This window comes from Erpetoichthys calabaricus, chromosome 4 (genome assembly GCF_900747795.2).
Source record: "Erpetoichthys calabaricus chromosome 4, fErpCal1.3, whole genome shotgun sequence".
In the NCBI taxonomy this organism is placed as follows: domain Eukaryota; kingdom Metazoa; phylum Chordata; class Cladistia; order Polypteriformes; family Polypteridae; genus Erpetoichthys; species Erpetoichthys calabaricus.
Window position 1 is genome coordinate 280,047,938 of NC_041397.2, and position 23,826 is coordinate 280,071,763.

Here is a 23,826-nt window from a genome sequence, read left to right on the forward strand (position 1 = left end):
ATGTATAAATGGAACTGTTGGAGCCCATTAAATAAAATTAGCTGACTAAATGCAGAAAATATTTAGCAGCATCTGCTAAGTCCATTTTCAGCCCGCGTTTACAACGAGTTGAAAGAAGCATCTGAAAGAGTATGTTTAAATCGCCATAATATTTTTAAGCTGCCATGTGCACATTCATGTCTCATTTACACAGAGGTCACAATCATTGAGGTTTTCAAGCTGTAAATACCAAGGCAGTGTTAGTAAAACTAGAGCTGACAACAACCCCTATAATAAAATCCTTTTTGAAGTTTTAGTGAGATTTTTTTAGGCTATGCTTTGCAGCTGTTTCCTAAGTACCATTTCATGGCTTGTCAGTTCTCTTGGCTTTAGAACCCGGGACACCACCACTTTTAGGAAGATTACACCAATAGCATTAGAGCAGGAAACCTCAGAACACTACTGACTTTGTGTAAAGTTCAAGTTCCTGGTGATGGTTTATCATTTTAATTCGATTAATGTCAAGATGCCTCAATAAAAGGCTTTTTGATTTGTTTAAATTATAATTGAGGTCCTCTTCGGTGGTGAAATGAAAAATCTGCAAACAGAGCCTCGTCTACTTGATGTCGCTGATAGTAGGGAACTCCGGGAACTCAGCCAACAGCTAGCTTGTTAAAGGCGAATATGGCACATTTTAAGTCACTAATTATATACCTTGCATTTAAAGCGGCCTAAAAATTTCAGCTATGAAGATCATTTTGGTATATGAGAAAGTAAAGCATAATCACAGAAACAGTGCAACATTTCAGTTTAACTTTTAAAAACATTGCCCTAGACTTTCCAGGAACAAAAAGAAATCAGCGTCCTTCGTGTTCTGCCCATAAGTTTGACTGAATTCCATGCTTGTCAGCCTCACTGTGTGATTTCAGATTAAACATGCAACTCTGCTGCGTATCCACTCTGAAAGTATCCTCTCATCTACTGTATCCAGTTTTTCTGGAGCACATCATCACATCCTGCTCCAGTTTGCATATTAAAAACCTATTGCTTGTTTTCTTAAGGTTGTTGTTTTAAGTGAATTGTTTTGTGTTCTGGAGCACCCTGTATATGTTATTCTTGGTCTTGGCTTACTTCATTATCAATAGTTAATTAGTATTTTGTATTTAAACATTTTTTTGCTTGAGAATGCTGTGTGTGATCACTTAAGAAGCAATTTTTATTTTGCTTTTCTAAAGCACATGATTGGATGAGTTCTTCTGTATGTTCCAGAAAGCACTACATGTGCCTATAAATATTTTCCTTAAGGGTTCATTGGTTTTGTCTATTCTGTACAGACTCAGTTTGTTAATTTGAATGTGTTGTTTTATTATGTTTACTAGCTGTGCTACTTGAAATCTTGGACGGGTTGAAATCTTAAGTAATCAACATAGACCTCAAGTTTTTTATTTGATTCATGGGTTGTGCATTCAGTCTGGTATAATAAAACATACCCAATACCCTTCCCTCACAGTGGCCTTTTCCTCCTCGGATAGAGCCGTCCATTTTTGCCGCTTCCTCTTGGCATCGCTTATCAAACTGACCACTCTCATAGTTAGAGCCCCCTCTAGGCATTCTACCTAATATAAATGACCTCAATCAGTCCTCATTATATTCAGGGTTCTCATGGAAGAATTTCATAATGACGGTCATGTGGACTTCTGGCCTTTAATCCATCAATGTAAGGACAGCATGGTGCTTTGACCACAGAAAACCGGAAAAAGAACAGAAGAGAAAGTATGGGTTAGTTCGGATTTTGAATATGAATAATAATGATAATTAATTGAATATACAGAGCATCAGGATTAAACTAAGATGAAGCCATGAGAAAGCCATGTTAAAGTAATGTGTTTCAGCAGTTTTTTAAAGTGCTCCACTGTATTAGCCTGGCAAAGTCCTATTGGCAAGCTATTCCAAACAGCAGAAGGCCGTCTCACCACTTCTTTTAAGTTTAGCTCTTGGAATGGTAAGTAGACACTCATTTGAAGATCTAAGGTTATGATTTGGAGTGTAAGGTGTAAGACATTCCGAAACATAAGATGGAGCGAGATTATTTAAGGCTTTGTAAACCATAAACAGTATTTTAAAGTCAATTCTAAATGACACATGTAACCACTGTAGTGACATCAAAACTGGAGTGTGCTCGGATTTTCTTCGGAATAGGCTAATAAGAACAATTTTCTTATTTCTAGACCCTTATTTGGCATTTTTTATTATCATTTTTGATTTTTTACACTTCTTCTACATGTTTTGTGGAAGCCTGGCACACAAACACATACACAGACACTTGTTCTTTTATTAACATGGACTTGTTTTGATTCTTGTCTAGCTGGTATGCAGCAGCCTGTCCATCAATGACAATATCATCAATTTTTGGAATTGCATTTCAGCATTAAAATGAGCACAATGCTTTAATTTTGTCTCTTTCTTAGCCTTTAATTTTTGACTTTTGTAATTCTTAATGTAATTTCTAATAACTCCCCTAATGACTGAAAATGTTATAGCTTAACCTTGACAATGCTGATGCCTCACCTGTAGTGATGAGCAAACCCTACTGAATTTACTTTACCACAAGTTCTGTGAAATTGAGGAAATATTTAGGAAATTTGTTGAACTTGGAGAAATGGTTTGAAGTCAGTAAAGAAGGAGACACAAAGCTAGTTTGGAATGGATTATAAGGGTCCAATGATCTTTTATGTGCCCCTGAGGGCTAGGGAACTAGCCAACTATAGTGGACCAATCAGAGTATTGTGGCCAGAAATGTGAGTCAGCAGTGCTAACCACTGTGTCGTTGTGTCTCCTTGAGGTGAAATTAATAGAATTAAATTTTAGAACAGTAAACTTTCTTGCAGATAGTGGCAAAAGAAGTAGGAAGCATGATCTCACTATGGCTTGCCCCCCACATATTTGATAACAGGTACTCACCTCTATCACACGGAAAAGGACAGTTTTTTTTTTTTTTTTTTTTTTTATTGATGTGTTTGCTCGCTCACTGCCACTGCTACCAAATAAGCACAATACTTACTACATGTGACAGCTGACATATAAAAAGATGTTACCTTTAATGTCCAGACCTTCTACCTGCTTAATAGTTAATAATATAATGAGGGGCTTTCTCACACCTGGCTATGGAACAGCTTGTCAGTCAATTGTCTAAATACTTTTGAACCCCTAAAAATGGGGGGTAATCATGTATAAAAATGGCTGTCATTCCTAAACGACTCATACGATATTTCTGTTAAACCCTTTGAATTAATGCTGAATGCCCACACTTCAATCATGTCCTTATTTCTTCATTTCAAATCTATTGTGGTGGTGTATTGTGTGAAAATTATGAAAATTGTGTCACTGTCCAAATATTTATGGACCTAACTGTAGTATAATTGTAGAGTTTAATCCTCTTGTTATGCTTTTTAAATCTCATTGGTTAATAAATTTACATTTCCACTGTCATTGTGACTTTGTCCCTACCCTGTGCCTCACTGTTTCCACTTACCCCCTGTCATTTGGGCAGTTTTTGCCACAATATGTCCATTACCTAAACCCATTTAAATGAATGTTTAGAGTCACGGGGTGCAAGAACCCATCCCAGGATCACTTGACACAAGACAAGAGCCAATTCCCCGTAGATGGGTGATGAGGACGAGATTTAAACCAAAACTGCACACATACACATACACCTCCACAACACTGTGGGTATTTGTGGTTCTTCTTGGGTGGAGACTGCATTACCAGAGATGGGGGGAATTCTGTTATTATCCATATTATTGTACATGTGAATTGAATTTATAAGACTTGACCCTCCAGCAGAACTTTAACGCAACAGATATTTCTTCTATTATATTCATGAAAGAACCACTTCTACTTGCAAGAACATACTGTATGCAATTAATAACTGTTAATTTCCCCACTATCTCCATTTGTAAAATAAAACAGCTGATCCTCTTGCGGCCCAGTCTGGAGTGATTTTAAGAAGGTGCCCTTGCAAGATGTAACAGCTCATAAAACTGCGTAATCAGAGATTAGACACAGTCATGGTCTGTAGAATTTAGATTTACTGCAAACCTGCCACATTACTGTCTGTTGGTCTCTGTGTCCTCGTTTGAATCAAAGTTAAAACTATATATCCAATAAAACAGAAGTCATAATAACCTTGAAGAAGATGCTGTTCTAAAGTGACTAGTAGCTTTTCTATGGACGTTATTTGAAGGATCGGATACCCTGCAATTTGAGTGGGACCTTCTTAAATATATTTATTGTAACAGAATGTTGGTCTTGTAGATCATTTCTTTTCAGTTCATATACTTTCTGCTTTAGTACTCTTTTATTATCTGTTGGGTGGCACTTTGGCACATTGATAAATGATGTTGACTTGTGGTTGCAGAAGACAAAGTTTGAAAACTCTTTTGTTTTTGGTGTGGGGTTTGTATGTTCTGCATGGTTATCTCACATAACAATATGAATGTGACTTGAGTTAATTAGCCTGATATAACTGAGTGTATTGGCATCACCTTCAGGGTTGGTTCCAGCCTAATGTTACTCTAAGTTGAGCTATGTAAATTAAGAAGATAATTGGACATTTATAAACAGTAACCAAAGGATTGGCTACCCCCTCTGATCTGTAGATCCAGCAGACTGAGTTCACATCCTAGCCCAGTCACTGTGAGTTTACACATGTAAGGCTTATTCCCTGACTTGTGTCAATTTGCCTTTCTATTATTGAGTTTGAATTATTTTACAGGTTTTAATTTGGTTTGTTAATATACTGATGTTTATTTATTATTAGTATTTATGTTCTGTCTTTTTAAATGCTCCTCTATTCCTTGTGTATTGTGGGTGGTACCATAAGAGGCGGGGCCACCCAGACATCACTGCTGCTGAGTCCCCACCTCCAGCAGTGGATTCATTGTGGATTCAAGTGTTGTGTGAAGATTTTGCAAGTAGTTGCTTTCCTTGTGATTTTGTGTTTTTTTGTGGATTATTACATCTATTTTTGAACTCTGACTTCTGAATTTTGTATTAGAAACTATTTTGCTATAGATTGCTTTTTAGGCAAATCCTTTTTTCCTTCTGTTTTTTGCTTGTTGACGTTTTTGCTGTTTTTCTAAATACGTTCTTCATTTATAAAGATACTTTGATTGGGTTGTCTCAGCAACACAGACGTTTGTGGCTATCATCTTCCTTGTAGGGCATTTTTGCATATTCTGGGGCTATTGTTGTCCATTTCCCTCTTACGGGCCTGGGCAAGCTGAAGCATGTAGGTAGTAGTTGGCGCCATCTGTCTGGGATGTAGCCTTATCTGGACTCTTATTGGAGGACTAATGTCACTTGTCTCCATGTTTTTGACACCAATATACAACACGTAAAAAATTCAGGCCTATAATATATTGGTTGTTTAGCTTCTACTTCAGTCATCCAGCCTTCGTACAGTGTATCACAATGGAAGCAGACACTGATGGCTGTAGCAAAATATGACAGAGGTCTGATAGTATGTTAATCATTGATCCTGATACAGCCATCCAAAATAGGGGGCTTCTTTTTTTACTGGAGATGCTGGGTAATTGTTTTTAGCATGAAATTGTTATGATGTGATGGTTTTGTACATCTTGCTAATTTATTTTGCTCCAGATCAACTTTTTTGGGTGCACTGTTCTGTTTTCTGGTAAATGTATTCTTGCTTTCAACTTTGCCAGGTGATTATTCCCAGAAGTCACGAAGCGCCACATCACTATTGCTATACTTTTTAACCTGCACCACGTTCAGTGTAGCATCTGAGATTAAGGATTCTTACCTTGAACACATTCAGTGTGTGAGCTCTTAGTGGATAGTGTCATTTGCTCATTGACTCTTAGTTATTCTCCTCCTAACTCCATTAACGGTTTAGGTGTTGATGATAGTAGATCATTTGGTTATCAACTTCTGGCTATTTTTCTTTCAACATAATTTACAATTCAACATTTCAGTTTTGACAGTGGTTTCTCTGCTTTATGTTATCAACCCTCACTACAGTTTCTTGAGCATGCACACAGGTCCTGGTTTGGTTAACCCTACGCTTGGGGGCTGGTTACAGTCCCTCTTGCCAGCTGGTAAAGTGACTGGCATAACAGAAGTTGATTTTAGACCTGATACATATATGGAAAAAGCAAGTTATCAAAGGCCTTTGTTTATCAACTTTTGTATGCGTCACCTTTGTATTTTAAGTTGTTGAAAATTTTTATTGTTATTTTAGTAGTGCGGTCACACTACTTACCATTTGTGTCCATTGCTGTGCACCTTTGCTGGTCTTGTGCTGGTCATGAGTCAGGCATAGGCTCTGACTCCCCATAATTATACAACTGTATTAGGGAAAGTGGATTCAGAAAGTATTCCAACCCCTTTGTTTTCTGCACATGATTTTGGATACATCATACAATTTTTGCTCATCATTCTACACTCAGTAACCTATAATGGCAATTTGCAAATTTATTAAAGTATCTAAAATGTAAATCTCTCATTCTATAAATATTCAGGCCCTTTTCTGTCAAACTGTGGCTGGGTGTATCCTCTTTGGTTTAGTTCTACTTGAGATGTGTCTAGAACTTGATTGGAATTCTCCTGTGGCAAACTAAATTGATTGGACGTCATTTAGGAAGACACACACCTGTGTATATGTGGTCCCACAATTCACAAAGTATGTCAAGAAAAAAATCCAGGCCATTAAGTCTAATGAATGTTGTGCAGACCACTATGATCAAACTGTGATAAGGCATAGATCAATGTGAGGGTATAAAAGCATTTCTGAAGTTTTAAATATTCACAGGAACACAGTGGCCTCAAAAAGTATGAAACGGAAAATTTTCAAGTCACCAGGATTCTTCCTAGAGTTGTCCATCTGGCCAAACTGGGTAACTGGGCAAGGAGGGCCCTTAGTCAGGGAGTTGATCAAAAGCTGAATGGTCACTCTAACAGACCTTTGTTCTGTGATGGGAGAACCTGTTGGAAGGACTATCTCAGCAGCACTCTGTTAATCAGGTGTTTGTAGCTCAATGGAAGCCACTCTGGAGAAAATAAACATTTGACAGTTTTTGATGGACACTGAGAGCATGAGGGAAAAGATTCTTTGATCTGATGAGACAAAAGTTAAACCCTTTGAGTAGAACTCCAAGTACTATGGCTGGTGGTAAACATGCCTGCCTAATACCATCCCTACAGTGAAGCATGGTGGTTGCAGCATCATGCTGTGGGGGGACCTTCTCCGGGGCAGGGACAGGTCAGAATTTGGGGAAGGATGAATGCAGCCAAATTCAGAGAGATCCTTGAAGAAAATCTGCACCAAAGTGCACACCATCTCACACTGGGTCAACAGGTCACCTTTAGTACACCAATAACCAGAACCATCCAGCCAAGATAACGCTGGAGTAGCTTCAGGTCAAGTCTCTGACAGTCCTTGCGTGTCCCAGCCAAAGCCCAGACTTAAACACCATAGAACATCTGTGAAGAGACCTGAAGATGGCAGTTTACAGATGCTTCCCATTCAATCTAACAGAGGCTGTGAAGATCTGCCGGAAGAATGGGATAAACTGCACAAATCCAGGGGTGCAAAGGTTGCTGAGACTTACCCAAGAAGAAGCTGTAATTTCTGCTAAAGATGCTTCTACAAAGTACTGAATTTATGAATGAGAGATTTCAGTTTTTGATTTTTAATAATTTTGCAAACCTTTCTGAAAACATATTTTCACTTTATCATTATAGGATATTGAGTGTAGATTGATGAGCAAAAATGGCCAATTTCTTGATTTAAAATTAAATTTACAACACAGTAAAGTGTACAGAAAGTGAAGGTGTTCTCTGAACGTTTAGCACATGCATTAAGGGGTCTTTGCATTTATGTATTACTTGTGAAGGTAAAGTTTACAAGAAGAATACCACTTCATTTTCTCCAGTTATGTCAGTTTCCTTGAATGTCTCAACGATGTGCATATGTGGTTCCTAGGTATGTCTGAACTGACGTGATGGGAGTGGTTTTACATGTGTAAGTGTGGACCTTGATGGAGTGGCGTTCATTCCAGAGCTTGTTCCTGCTTTGTTCCTTGTACTGCTAGGATAATATGCCTGTTGCAAGTCCATAATGAAAAATCAGGTTCATAAAACTGAAGAATGAACAGGGTAAATATATTTAGCTCTACTCTGCCCACTAAGGGTAGAGCTGGACATTACAGTTTTAAAACCAGTCACATCATCATTTTGTGCAGCAGTCTTTCTATTAGTCCCACATAACTAAAAAGTTATTATCAAATTTTGTGTTTTGACTTAAATAATGATTTTTTTAAAACTTTCTCTCACAAAAATGTAAAAATTACAGTGCCTTTCTTTTTTATACTCTTGGGTACACAACAAAGATTAATTTCTAAATCTCTCTATCAGTTTGAGATGCCATTTTATAACATTTGCAACATTCTTTGCTTTACTGGTCTGTAATATGTGCATAGCACTAAAATTTTAAACAAAACATCTAAAATTATTTTTTTTATCTACTAACAACTGAAGATGATATACTGTAGCAAAAGGCCATCCATTCAAAATGAGGCTTCCAAAACTTCCCATAAAAAATACTTCTTTGACACAATATACTGTTTTTGTAGTTGAAGGTAAAAAAAAAATGAAAATTATCCATCTGCCTAAAGCCATGGCGCTTTCATGACCTTTATTAGATGGACAAAGAGTTTTTCATTAGATTGTTATTATTTTTTGGAAACAAATGAGAGCCACCCAATGAGGGAATGTGTACTTCTAATAAATCAGCCCAGTCTGTGGCCATTTACACACCACTAGAATATCATTTTAACTTTACCTGTAACCTTATCATCATTTTCTAAGCTTGAAAGAAAAGAAAGGGATGCTAATTTGTCTTTCTGAGGTTACAATCTTTAGTTTCCTGATTGAGGAACAATCATCTGTGTTCTTAACCACCTAAAATGAGTTTCAGGTGGAAATTAGCAAAATTAATAGGCTCGTTTCAAATCAGATTTGGTCATTGTTTTTATTACAGATAAATAACTGCTCATCTGACATCTCATAATCGTCCTCAAGCCAATTCATGGGCTCAGCTACTCACTTTAAATTACTTGCACAAATAAGAGCCCTAAGATTACTTAGTTTCCCTTTACTCACTTATTACCTCAAAGTTGCACTGTTCTCTATAGGAAGGAAGAAATCACACTTTTGATATCATGTTGTTGTATGTCAGATGGCAGTGAAAAACATTATAATAACCTTAGCGGACAGATCGCTGGTGCTGTGATTCGTGAGAAGTGCTTGCACCACCCACCAGATGTGCGTTCGTGTGACATAGCTGACAGAGAGAGAAACATGGCAACAGCTGCTCACAGTGAATTGTGTTGTACAGGCCAACTGATCATGTTTATCACGTATAAAATACACACTCTGAAAGCAAGACAAAGTCCCACTCTCAGCTGAGTGACCTGGGTTCCTGCGTACTGCTTGCTCTATACATCCCCTGTTTATTTGAGAACCGAAAGTCCTTGTGTTGCTCTAGTGTAATATAATACAATACAAAGTGGTAAAACAGCAATCCAGTGTCATGTCATAGGTACAAATCTTGTATCTGTTTGTAGCCTGTGTGAAGTCTGCATATTCTCACATCCAAACAAGATGTGCTTGTCTTCATTTATCTTCAATCATGGGTATGTGCATTAGCCAGCAGTGAGCTAGACATCTGTCCTGTCCAGGGCTGATTTCTGTATTCTGACTGTTGCCATCAGGACAGATTGCTGCCACTTATGGTCATGACCTGGATTAGGGAGGCAGAATATTATATTATATTATATTATATTATATTATATTATATTATATTATATTATATTATATTATATTATATTATATTATATTATATTAGGGGGGCCAAGCTCCCTGGTGCCTTTGGCACCCAACCCCCAGTTGCGACAAGAATATTAGTAAAATCTGTAAATGTATAAAAGAAAAATTATTATTTATTGGAGTCAAAAATCACGAAGTTCTACAAATATGTAAAAGAAAAATTCATTATTATTTAACGGAGTAAAAATCATGAAATGAGAATAAAATATTTACTCTCCTATTGATTGGAGTATATCTGTTAAACTGAAGTCCACTATGCTTGATGAGTATTTATAAGAGAGTAAATAAACGACCCATTCGTTTTAAGTGACATTCTTTTTTAAAAAATGATTAATTTAAATAACAGGAAAAATCACGTGAAAACTAAAGTGGTATGCAATGGGTCATCGTAACTCGACCTTCAGCTAACAAAATCACCTCAATACAAACATTGGTGTTATGAATAGATAATTTTTTTAAAATGTTCCTGTGAAAGAAAGTTTACTCGATCAAAAATAAAAACCAAGACTTTCTTGATATTAAAAACCATGACTTTCTTCATATTTTAGTTCATAATTTAAAAACGGAATAAGAATCTAACAACATCACATTATAGTTTGATAAATTCTGAAAAGAATGATACCAAACATATATATGTAGGTTTTAAAATAAGCCCAATTTAAAGGGTGACAAAAAATGTGACATAAAATCGTTGCACAAAATCATTGCACTGTTAGGCTTAGAATTATATTATATTATATTATATTATATTATATTATATTATATTATATTATATTATATTATATTATATTCTCAGACTTGCTCAGTTGATCCCAAGAGCACTTAGCACAAAACAGGAATGAGCCCAAGATGTGTCCAATGCCATTGTATGCCCCACTTACAAAATCTCTTACACTCACACTCACAGAGTGTCAATTTAGAATTTCCAATTAACCTAAAATGCATGTCTTTGAAGATGGGAAAATTAAACTGGGAGAAAACCCACCCAGAGTCTGGAAGAATGTGTAAACTCCAGTTAGAGAAAGGATTGGCAAACACAGGACACTGCATCACTGAGGCAACAATGCCACCCTCTTTATTAAATTACACATTGGTTTTTCAATCTTCAGAAATGTAGTAGTAGTAGTTTATTTATATAGCGCCCATCACAGACAAAAGGTCACAGAATGCTGAACAACAATACAATGCAAATACAACAGTTAAAACAAAACATAAACAAAACCAATAAAAATAATGAATAAACAAACAGGAAGTCAAATCAAATCAACAAACTGATTAGTCACTGACTCATTAATGAAACAAGTACACCAAGAGTTAACAAAAGGTGACAACTCTAAATTAGAGGACAAGTCAAACAAAACACACTTATGATCATTAAAGATTACATACAATACAATTTATTTTTGTATAGCCCAAAATGACACAAGAAGTGCCGCAATGGGCTTTAACAGGCCCTGCCTCTTGACAGACCCCCAGCCTTGACTCTCTAAGAAGACAAATAGTAACATCATTCAAGGTAACTCCATATGAAAAATACAAATTCAATGTGTGCCCCCCGCTATAGGTAGGGCCAACAACATGTTGTACAAAATTAAAAGAGTTGGTGATACACAAAAATTCAGAAGCCACACTACATAAAATGTTATCTAAATGGATGTTAAAGTCACCAAGCATTATTATTCTATCCAGCTTAATAATGGTGGTTACAAAATCTTGAAAATCACCAGGAAAAGGACAAATCACACCAGGTGCGCGATAAATTAAACTACAATGTATTCGGGATACACACCCAACTTTAACAATCTGAAGTTCAAAAGTCTTATATGAAATGGTAGTAACACAGTGACATAAAAATAACTTCTTAAAAACCATGGCGATCCCACCTCCACAGCCAGAGTGCTGCGGTGTGCTAATGTAATAGCAGTCCTCAGGGCACAATTCTATCAGATTAGTAAAATCAGTAAAAATCAGAAATGTGCCTTTTTCAATAGAGGCGTATGGATGGTAGGAATATATTCTAACAGTGTTTGGCACAAAGCAGCACCTCTAGTACCGGTTTTTATGTCTATGTCTCACTTCTGTCAGTATCAATCATCACATTTTGTTCAAGTAAGCACAAATGCAGATCACAGCATCAAGAGTTAAAAACATGTATCTTATTGGTAAAGTTATCTCTAACGATTGCTATTATTTAATTTCCCACCCTTCTTTCTCTTCTTTGTATACAGATCCCTCTGCTCCCCCTACACCTTCCAGTTTGAGGATCAGCAACATGAGCACCACTGCAGATGGCTCTCTGACAGCAAGAATCACCTGGGATCTGCCAGAAGAGCCGGATATTCCTGTGCACCATTATAAAGTCTTCTGGAGCTGGACTGTCAGTGGGAAATCCATGGTGCCAGCCAAGAAAAAAAGGAGAAAGACAACTGCAGGGGTAGGGTGATTACTTTTAAAAGAAAAAGCAGCAACAGTTTGAGTAAATATAGCTGACTTTTCTTAAGTAAGAGTGTGTTTGTGTACACAGATCATTCGTGTTTTCATCTTTAGTACTAATTAGGGTGCTTAGACTGTGTTACTTCTAGAAACTTTGAAACATGTTTCATAGCTTTATACATATTGTTATTAAAGTTGAATCGCAGCATGATGTTTTAGAGAATATTAATGCTTTGTTTAATTTGTAAATTTGCAGTGTTCTAAACCTGCACACCCAAAAGAATGCTCTATTACATCCATCCATCCATTTGCCAACCCGCTGAATCTGAACACAGGGTCACGGGGGTCTGCTGGAGCCAATCCCAGCCAACACAGAGCACAAGGCAGGAACCAATCCCGGGCAGGGTGCCAACCCACCGCAGGACACACACAAACACACCAATTTAGAATCGCCAATCCACCTAACCAGCATGTCTTTGGACTGTGGGAGTAAACCGGAGCGCCCGGAGAAAACCCACGGGGAGAACATGCAAGCTCCACGCAGGGAGGACCGGGAAGCGAACCCAGGTCCGCAGGTCTCCCAACTGCGAGGCAGCGGCACTACCCACTGCGCCACCGTGCCGCCCATGCTCTATTACAATACATTGAAATGAACTAAATGGCAGACAGTCTGAATCATGCAGCCCTGTTTGTATCATTGTTCCTGAATCTTAAAGCTTTAACAGAGTTATGAGTGGGCAAACTTCTAGACTTATCATTCGCGGCATTTTTAAACTACAAGGAAACAAAAACATTACAATTTTTTTTATCCAAATTGTATTTTATAGAGAGTGTGAATGGGCTAGTGCTCTAGGTCTGTATACTGAATATTTACACAAAAAGCCTTATCTAAAATGTGTTATGCGTGGAAATGCTAGTGTTTTATTATTTTTATACACTCACTGGCCATATTATTTGGTACAGCCCTGGGAAGGACCTTGTTTAGCCTCCAAACAAAACATGAGTTCTTTGAGAACATTGTCACAAGGAAGGACGAAATCATGGAATCATGCCGTTTCTACCCAATTCCGACTCCTCATCAGCATTTTGTCGCAAAAGTCGTGATTTTTCAGACCAGGCCACTGTTGCAAAAATTGGTGTGTATCTATATTTCTCATTTTTGTGTTGTAGGCTGTTAAAATGTTATTAATACTTCTTTATCGTTGTGTTTGGTGGCATCACCTCGACATCATTTGGCTTCCTGGACTGTAACAGTTTCTGTTTATTTTTCATGACCATTGTTTACTGCTGCCTACTTGGGTCACATGAGTCATGTGAAATCATATGTCATCATGGCTCACCTACATAAGATGACAAGGTTGTGCTTGTGCAAGGTTTTATGTCCTAGTTTTGATCTGAAAAGAAACATTGCAAATTGACTTTTGCCTTAGCGTTAGTTAGGGGTGCTCAGTCGAAGTTAACGTCAAGACCCTGCTTTTTTGACTTTGAATCCTGTTCTGCTTTGACGACTGATACACTGACTTCACCTTGGTGACCTGACCTGTTCTGTGTTCCTGATCTTATCTAAGCCTTCTACCTTGTGAATGATCCATTCCTGGTCTTTTGTTCTCTGACTTCTGGCATTGTTGTGTCCTTTCTTTTACAAATTTGTAACAAAAACATTTTTGCAACGTGATTGCCAAAAGAGGACAGCTATAGCTTGTAGAGGGTGTTTTCAGACACCAAATTCCCAGTCACTGGTTGTCTTTTGTGTATCTTACAATGCTTTGTATACTCTAGAGACACAGTGTATGAAAATCCCTGGAGGACATTTGTTTCTGAGATGCTGGAACCTCCACATCTTACACCAACAATTAAACCATGGTGGTCAAGATCCTTTACATTACATGTGTTGTCCATTGTATCCTTTGGTCAAACAAAAACTAAACTTTTCAAGTGTCCTCAAGCTACAGGTTATACAGAAGGTGGACCTAGTGTAATAGCCACTGAGTATAAATATCCTTTATGTGACTTTATTGAATTTTCCTGGTTTAAAACACATGTGGATTTGTAATGGCTTATCACCAAGCAAGTGTAATGGCACAATGTAATCATTTTCTGGTTATGCGTAATTTAAAAAATTTAGCCAAGATCCATATAAAGCAAATGGGCCCTAACGTGGCAGCTTGGCCAACAGAGGAAGGCAAACAGATGCTGTGGCATTATATCTCCATTTTTCTCTCTTTCTACCCATTTGTCAGAACATTCTAGAAGTGCCAAAGGAGCATTCCACAGAATAGCAGTTGAGTGACACTGACAGACCACAGGCCTGTGTCTAATAAGATATAATCATTATGAATCTGCGTCACACCGTAACTTTTTTTCTTTTTCTTATTTCATCCCATTACAGTCCCAAAACTATGTGGATCTGGAGGGTCTCCAGCCCAACAACAGCTATATGGTGGAACTGCAAGCAGTAACATACTGGGGACAAGTGCGACTGAAAAGTGCCAAAGTCTCTCTCCAGTTCAACACAATGAGAGCAAATAATACAAGTAAGACCTGCAGACTGATACTTTCCATAAAGTATGCCAATCATCTTTTAAGACCTTTTATAGAGTGCCTTATACAGAGCCATTTACAGCAATATTACTAATGGAAAGAAGTAGAAGAGAATGCAATGTGTGCTGTAGCAACTGGAGGCTCCAGAAATGAAAAAGAAAATCAGGTTCAGCTGGAAAGAAAGTTCTGGTGCCTTTCTAAACATGTTTTTAATAAAAACTGCCATTATAACAGTAGCATTAGCATAACTGGTGGTGTTGATATGAATTTGTTTTACTTACCACACTTAGTCCTACTGCTGTTTTAACCAAACTACAATATCTGGATGTCAGAGTTGCCTGAAACCTTCAATGACCATAGACATAGCATCAGACCATCATTATGCACTATATTTATGAATTTCAGCTTGTAGTGTGTTGTATTATCACAAACTCGGAAAGGGAAAAAGGGTCCATTTGTGCTAATCAACCGGAAAGGTAACTCATTGTGCCTGGTGTTAAATCCCCAGGAACACTTTTAACCAGAGTTTTTGTTTTCTTCTCTCCTGTTGTGATCTGGCTAGAATTCATTGTTATACAGTAGATTACTTGACTTCTCTTCATTTTAAATAGTTACTGTATGTATGCATAATATGTAAATGCTGCACAGTTAAATAGTCTTCTTTATTTTTATGCTATATTACTTTACTCAAGGCAATTTATAAAATCAATATTTCATCTTAAAATTATTCCTGCTTAATTTGCTTCACACTCGTCAATGAGTAGTGACACAGAGATTAATTACCATTACAATTTTCATAGGATAATGATACATTAATATTGCTTTATCCAATGTATACATTTACAGGGAAATTATGATACAAGTACAGTAAAACAGAAAATATACATAATATTACTGATCAGAAAGTTACACATTCCACCCATCTATTTTCAAACCCACTTATCCTGGGGAAGGTCACAGGAAAGCTGGAGTCTAACTACAGCAAGCTTTGGGCACAAGGCAAGAACTGGCCCATTAGCCAGAGAATATCAGAAATTCACTGTCACATTAGAGCATTAGAACAAAATGAGACGAGAACAGGCCATTCAGCCCAACAAAGCTAACCGATTCTATTCTCACCTAATTCCTCCAGAATAACATCAAGTCAAGTTTTGAATGTACCTAGAATAAAGCCCTACTGCCTACCACACTACTTGACTTATTCCATGTTTCAATATTTCTCTGTGTGAAGAAAAACTTCCTAATGTTTGTGCACAATTTACCCCTAACAAATTTCCAACTGTGCCCCCGTGTTCTTGTTGAATTTTAAAGTAGCTGTCTCAGTCCACTCTACTAATTCTCTTCTCTTTGAAACCCTTCAATCATGTCACCTCATAATCTCTGGTTGCTTAAACTGCATAGGCTCAGCTCTTTTAATCTTTCTTCATAACTCATCCCCTGTAGCCCTGGAATGAGCCTATTTGCTCTTCTCTGGACCTTTTCTAGTGCTGCTATGTACCATATTTTTCACTCCTTAAGACACACCTGACCATAAGATGCACCTAGGTTTAGAGAAGGAAAAAATATTCTGAACCAAACGGTGTACTAATATATTTAAAAAAAATATAGCACAATAATATTTCAACCATGTAAAGTCAACAGCGGTATTAAGAACCATCGTCACTGTCATTAACAAATGAGGAGGGACTTTAAGGTTCAAGCACTCTTCTAGTTTTCTGGAAACCCCAAGAACTTCTCATCACTAGTGTCAGAATTTATGAAACTCAGTTGCTCACAATCACTTTGCAGGACCACGTACCTATCATGCGGCATAACATGTCCAAAGCCACCAGGTGACAAAGTCTAGTCCCATCTCTATTTGTAATGCCACAAAGCCCTTCATCTCATATTTTGTTGTGGGTTTCCACTTTGAAAAATGAGAATGCGGTGCAAGTGCAGCCCGCGATTCAAAAAAATTGCTCTGCATACCTGTTTGTCTTGTCTGACAGTAGCTGAAAGGCAGCCACAGGAAAGAACAGCCTGAAGTAGTCCAGCGGCTGGTAATCTGTCGATTCCAACAGCAAACCATGCTATCTTGTGAAGTCTGGTAGCCAGTTTGGCTCCCACGGATCAATGTCTAGGTATTCCTCCCACACGAACCTTGACGTAGGTGCATCAGCTGCACAAATGCACTCAGCTGGGGCGGCTTCGGATGGTGTCCGATCAGCTGATGCCAGTTCCTCACTCTCTTGCTCCATCTTCTGATCACTCTCAACAAAATCAGATTCTGAAAAATCAGAGTCTGACTCAGCAATAATGCGCAGAACATCCTCCACTGAGTATTTTGTTTTCTGTACTCGCTTTGCTCCCTTGTGAGATGTTTTTTGCCATCTTGTCTTTGTTTACATTTGTTTACGTTTCGTAACTCACGCACACTCAAGGATTAGATGCCGAGTCAATGAGTCTAACATTCCTCCAAGCAGAGATGGAATGGCTGTAACATAACGGTGAATTTTGTCGCCATTAACAGCTGATTGTCACCCTCTACCCCTGGATGCTGACTTTTGTCAGGTAATACACATCACGGTCTGTGACGCAATATTCGCTCCATAAGACGCACAGACATTTCCACCCTTCTTTTGAGGAAAAAAAAGTGCGTCTTATGGAGCAAAAAATACGGTAATTTTGTAGCCTGGAGACCAAAATTGCAAGCAGTGCTCCAGATGAGGCCTCACCAGCGTGTTATAAAGCTTCAGCATAACCTCCTTGGACTTGTACCCCACACATCAGGGTGCTATATAACCTGACATTCTGTTAGCCTTCTTAATGGCTTCTGTACACTGTCTGGATGTAGATAGTGATGAGTCCACTACAATTCCTAAGTCCTTCTCATAAGAAGTACTTTCAAGTTTCACATCTTCCATTCTCTTATCAGATCTAACTATTTTACTTCTTATGTGTCATGCTCTTCTTATGCTGCACAAAATGATACTGGGGTTAAGTACACAAATGTTGCTGTTTCCATGTTGACCTGAAAGTAATATGGTTTCATTTTATTAAGATAAATTGAACATATTTTCTATTTCTTACTTTTTAGAAGAGCATTCTCCTGGATTGCCAAAAATGAGAAAAAGTGAGCATGCTTTAAGTTCTAATCCAGCCAAAAGACTGACAAATCCTCTTGAAATTGGGGCACCTTTCTACCAAGATGGCCTGTTGCAAGTGAAAGTCTACTGGAAGAAGGGTGGAGGTATGGCTGTTTCCTATAAATACTGCAATTAGTTAAAACATATCCATTATGTTGCACAGTTATTTACACTAATGTATTTTTATTTTTTGCCAGTTTCTGTAGAAGTTGTCAACACTGAATCAAAATTTAGATATTCCAATAGTATATATTGTGAAAAAATAGCCTTCCGCATGTGTATTAAACATGTAAAGCATCTGTGTCATTTGAAAAATAACTCATCTTCAAAATTATGAATCCAAATTCTTCACTTGTCTCATTATTTTGAAATATTATTTGCTTAAATGATTCAGTGCTATGTCTGTGTGTGACTCATGGACATCATTTTGAACAAAGGCATGTGGAGTGGAAAGCCTCCATGTTGGACCTTTACTTTAGCTAGTGAAGATTCTGATATTATTTTTGGAAAAAAATAAAAGAGAAATAGCAATTGTGTGATCTTTGAGCTTGGGATATGCTTGATTTTGGAGTCTGAGCCTGATTTTCCTTTTATGTTGGAAAGTTGCTACTTGCTTGACTTTGTAATTCTGGAATACATTTTTCAGCTTTAATCTCTGATTTTTATGTTCATTGTATAGTTACAGACATTCAAGAACAAATGTGTGTATCTTGTATTTAGTTCTGGCTGTGCTTACATTGGTCTTTCTGAGTCTACAGTAGCGTACTAGATGACTGTTCTGTCTGTCAGGAACTGATGCTTTGAACGCCGGTCTGAGCTGTGCTCATGTATTGACACATACGACTATGCACCTTGATGGCTATGACCCTAGACATTGTGAGCAGCACATGATTTGTTGATAATTAGATGGTACAGTTCCATTGTGGAGGTCTTTCATAATTAGGAGTTTCCTATCATGTACTAACAAGTCAGAGTGGAAGCTTTTAGTTAGTAATTGGTTCATCTGTGCTGGTACAAGTTGTATTGCTGTGAATTCATACCAAGAAACATCTCAGTTTAAAGATTTGCACTGTGGAGGATTGCCTGTGATCAGTTTCGAACTTGCATTGCCTGGTTTAGAAGCGTCTCCTTACAGTGTGAGCTAATAAGAGAACAAATTGTCTGAGTCGTGCAGAGTCGTGTAAGCGGGGAGCTTCCTTGTGACATCAACTGAACACTCGCTCTCGGCTACCCTATGCAGATAGGCCATGCTTCCTGTTTCTGCCATTCCATCCAAGGGCCATGCAGGACCACGTTGGACCAGAGCCCAAAACAGACAGAGAAACACCTGGTAGACTGTTATCCAAGTTGTATTATTTTGCTAACACTCATTGTCAATCTGTTTATACATTGTATTGTATTTCTGACATGGCAATATAGCTCCGTGAAAAGTGTGTTCTGTTTTGTGTATTGTATTTACTCCATTTTTTGACACCCATTACACACCCAACCTACAAAGAAGGGGGTCTCTCTCTCAATTGCCTTCTTGTCTTCTTAGGGAGTCAAGGCTGGGGGGGCTGCCAAAAACAGGGCCTGTTAAAACCCATTGAGGCATTCATTTTGTGATTTTCGCCTATACAAGAAATTAATTGTTGTTGTTGTTTGGGCAGTATTGAAAGCCTTAAGTTAATTTATGAATAAATTTGTAACGTTTTCTCCTGCCTGATGTGGTAATATGTCTCCTTGCCTGTGGTTGCAAATGTAAAAGAAAGGGGGAAGTATTGAACTACAGTAGCAGTCAACCCTGACAGTGCAGTAAGGGTGTGGGATCTGAGGCATTCTGTTATGGTCTACGCAATAAAGAATCTGAAAGTGAAACATGGTCACCTTAGTAACCCTACCATGACAGAACAAGAGTAAAATTAGCACTATTTATATTTATGGAGCAGGACCTTATAAACACAAAAGAGTTCATTTAATACTGGCAGTTTTACTGTACAAAGAATAATGTATTTGCTGTTTTCTTTAAACAGTAGGCCTGTCATTTCCAGGACTGGTGCTTTCTAGCTCTTTATGTCGGTACCCATTCTTGAGTGTCTGTTACGGTGATGCTGAGTAGATCCTGTTTTAGGATATCACAAGGGTCTGTTTTGAGATCTGTTTGCCTCTGCGCATTTCTGTTATGTGTTGATTATTTATCCTGTATATTCTTCCAGTACTCTTGGGCTTCATCTTGTGGGGGATCAGCTCTTGATGTGTTGTTATTATTATATTGCACCATGGATAGCTCTTTGGAGAAGATGGCCATTTATTAACTTTAGTAACTAGGGTCTTGATCATTACACCATTCTACAGTTGGGCAAACTTACCGAAACCCTGTGTGTTATCTGTATCTTAGTTTATAGTCTTAGTCTCCTGAATGGACACTGTCGGCAGCTGCCTTTTTTTTTTGCTCTTATAGCCAAGCATTTCTAGGATCACACATGAGATAGTGTATGCTGTATTTAGTCATTGGTTTCAGTTATCATGGTAGTGGGAATTGTGAGTAGTACTGTACTGGTACAACTGCTATAAAAAGTATTCACCCCCTTTGAAGTTTTCACATTTTATTATTATACTGTATAACATTGAATCACAGTGGATTTAATTTGCCGTTGTTTGGCACTGATCAACAGAAAAAGACTTCTTAGAAACAAAGTGAATATAGATCTCTGCAAAATTAATTACAAATTTTAAATATTTAGTAGATGCACCTTTGACAGCCATTCCAACCTTGAGTCAGTGTGCACAGGTTTTCATAAACTTTGCATATCTCGACACTGCCATTTTACCATTCTTTTTTCACTTTGCAGAACTTCTCGAAGCTCCATCAGGTTGCACAGGCATCATAAGCAAACAGGCTTTTTAAAGTCCAGCTACAAATTCTCAGTTGGATTGGGATCTAAACTCTGTCTTAGCCACTCCAGGACATTAATGTATGTTTTTAAGCCATTCCTGGGTAGTTTTAGCTGTATACTTGTCTTGCTGGAAAACAGATTCCAGGTTTCTTGTAGACTACACCAGGTTTTCCTCCAGGATTTCCCTGGTTATTTTGCTACATTCATCTTGCCATCTTCAGTACTCTCAAAAGCCTTCCAGGGCCCACTGCAAAGAAGCATCCCCACAGCATAATGCTGCCACCACCGTGCTTTATAGTGTGTTTTTGATGATGTGCAGTGCTTGGCTTACACCAGATATGCTGTTTAGTCTGATGGCCAAATAGTTTAATTTTGGCTTCATTAGAGCACAGAACCATCTTCCAGCAGGCATCTGAATCTCCCATGTGCCTTCTGTGTGTTTTTTTTTTTTTGTTCTTTCCCATAATGGTATGACTGGTATACTACCAAGGTGACAGTTGTTGTCTGCATAGTCTCTGCCATCTAAGCCACTGTAGCTTATTGGTTCTTCAGAGATCTCATAGGACTCCTTGCAGTCTCCCTCACTAGTCTTCTATTTGCTTGATCACACATTGATATGCTGAATTGAAAGGGATGAATACGTATGCAAATAATTATTTTGTTTTTTGTATTTGTAATTATTTTCATCCACTTTTCAGAGACCTTCTTCTCACACTGGCATTAGAGAGTCTTTTATTTTGTTGATCAGTGTCAAAAAAGCCAAATTAAATAAAGAACATGTAAATGTTTTTCAATAAGAGGGAATACATTTTATAGTCAGTGTATCTGCCAGCACCCTATTTTATCTGTTTGTTTTTTTTCCTTAGCCTAGGTAATCTGGTTTAGGGATTAAGAGTGCTTTGTTTATTCACAATCATTCCCCTCATATTAGAAATTGTGCCTGTAAGTAGTCAGGCATACAGGTTGGTCTCTTATCACATTTCACTCTGGGTGCTAGATGTGCTTCCCGTGCTTCCTATGGGTCATATTGCCGGTCAAGTGTCCTTTGTAGTGAGTCAGCCTCCAGTTGTTACAACAGCTTCTATTTCACTGTGTTTTGACACTTGGTGACTAGTAGTTCCTCAGTGAGTCTGGAGGATGGTTGTTTATTTATCCATTGTTCTCACATCATTCTTCTCATGGTTAGCTGTTATACAGGTAGAAGCATTCTATTAATTCTTGATATTCTGTTCTTATTCGTGAATGGCTTATCCTAGTAAGTCACTTTTCATCAGATTGTCCTTTTAAACCTGAGGTGACATCTGAGCCATTTGACTCATTTTGTTCCTGTGACTCTCATATTGAGGGTGGGTGTATATATTGTTAGGGCTCTTGCTTATGAAACCTTGTTCTTTTCTGGTCTAATCTATATATATATATATATAAGCCAAATACCACTGACTTACTCATCACGAAATCTCCCAAACCATAAGGACTTGGGACTTGAAATTTGGAAAGTAGGTAACCCTTGGCCCATAGGTGCTCGCTAAGAAACGGTTTTAAAAATTTCGTGGTCCAAAATTTCTTATAGTTTTTTAGACCCGTTTCTATGTCTGTCCACTTTTCACGAGAGAACTACTAAACGGATTTAGATCTTTTTTTTCTATAATTTGCATGAACATTCCGTTGATTTTGCGACAAGTTCACTTGTGGTACCAATTTATTAGCGCAAATCCGAGAGAGACTCATCAGGCTGCGGGGCCCTCCTCACTCTCACGTCTGCCTCAGGTCGTAACCTTAACTCCGCTTAGTTAGTGAACGAGATACAGTAACTACTTAACGAATTTAGATCTTTTTTTCTATAATTTGCTTGAACATTCCGGTTGATTTTGCAGCTTCTCTCATTGTGCTAAGTATCATAGTTCGCTTGCAGGAGCGATCTATTCACACTAATCCGAGACAGAGGCTGCGGGCTAAGGGGAGGAGGATAAGTGACATCAGGAGTAGAGAGCTGGGCGAGGCCCTCCTCACTGTCCTGTTTCACTAATACGCAGGCAAAGCCACAGGGGATGCCTAGTGACCTATGTGCAGTATATGTTCATATAAAATGAACATATATATAACAGACGAAGCTTAGTTCATTCTCATACTGGGATCACATATTTCTGCAGATGTTAATAACCAATTTCAATCTATCCCTTTTTCTTCTGTAATGGCAGCTTTTTCTCACCTACTCTCACCTTGTCTCCTTTCATCTGCCCTGGTGTTACTCCCTCCAAAATGTATTACTTGCTCTTTCCTTTCCAGTTGCACACCTGATGAAGGCACTACAGCCAAAACGCTGTGTCTTCAGCTTTCTTTCCATTTCAGCATGGAAATAACATTTTATCTTTGTTCCTGTGTTGATGCACACTGACACAGCCCTTCACTATATACTGTATGAGGGAATTTCTCTTAAAGTTTTTATTTCTTGTGAAAGGTTGCTAGCTTAAAATTTTCAGGTGTTCTGCAATATTCTTTCTAATTGTAAAGTTTAACAAGTTGCTTTTCTACTGCTGTCTTTCCACTTGATGACAGGAACTCCTGGGCTAAGTTGGTAGAAACTGTAGTTGCTTCAGCAGACATTATGTTTATAAAAGCACTGGATTGTGAATTGAGGTTTATTCTGCACAGCTTAGCATCTGTTTGAGAAGTTGGAAAGATAATTGCACTTTTGGTCACAATGTATCTAACTCTGTTTTTGCATAAAAACACATAACATCCTCAGACGTGCCTAATCTCTTTCAGGATGACGATGGTTAGGTCCTTTCCCGGCAGCAATCCACACAAGACAGGAAAAAGAACTATATTGATCAAGATATTAGTATAACTAGAATACATTATGATTTCCAACAATATTATAGAACACCAAAAATATCGAGACCCTTAACCTTTCACAAAATATAAAACCTTGAATAGAAGAAAGTCTTACAATTCATTGC

General features: G+C 37.9%; 1 protein-coding gene across 1 annotated transcript in view; it reads left to right on the forward strand.

Moving 5' to 3' along the window:
* LOC114650923 (anosmin-1) overlaps positions 1 to 23,826 on the forward strand; it is a 288,549-nt gene that overhangs the window by 238,824 nt on the left and 25,899 nt on the right. The window contains exons 7-9 of the mRNA XM_051927220.1: positions 12,120 to 12,325; positions 14,714 to 14,858; positions 17,942 to 18,094. Of these exons, the coding sequence (XP_051783180.1) occupies positions 12,120 to 12,325; positions 14,714 to 14,858; positions 17,942 to 18,094 (504 nt within the window). The remainder of the gene's footprint in view (positions 1 to 12,119; positions 12,326 to 14,713; positions 14,859 to 17,941; positions 18,095 to 23,826) is intronic.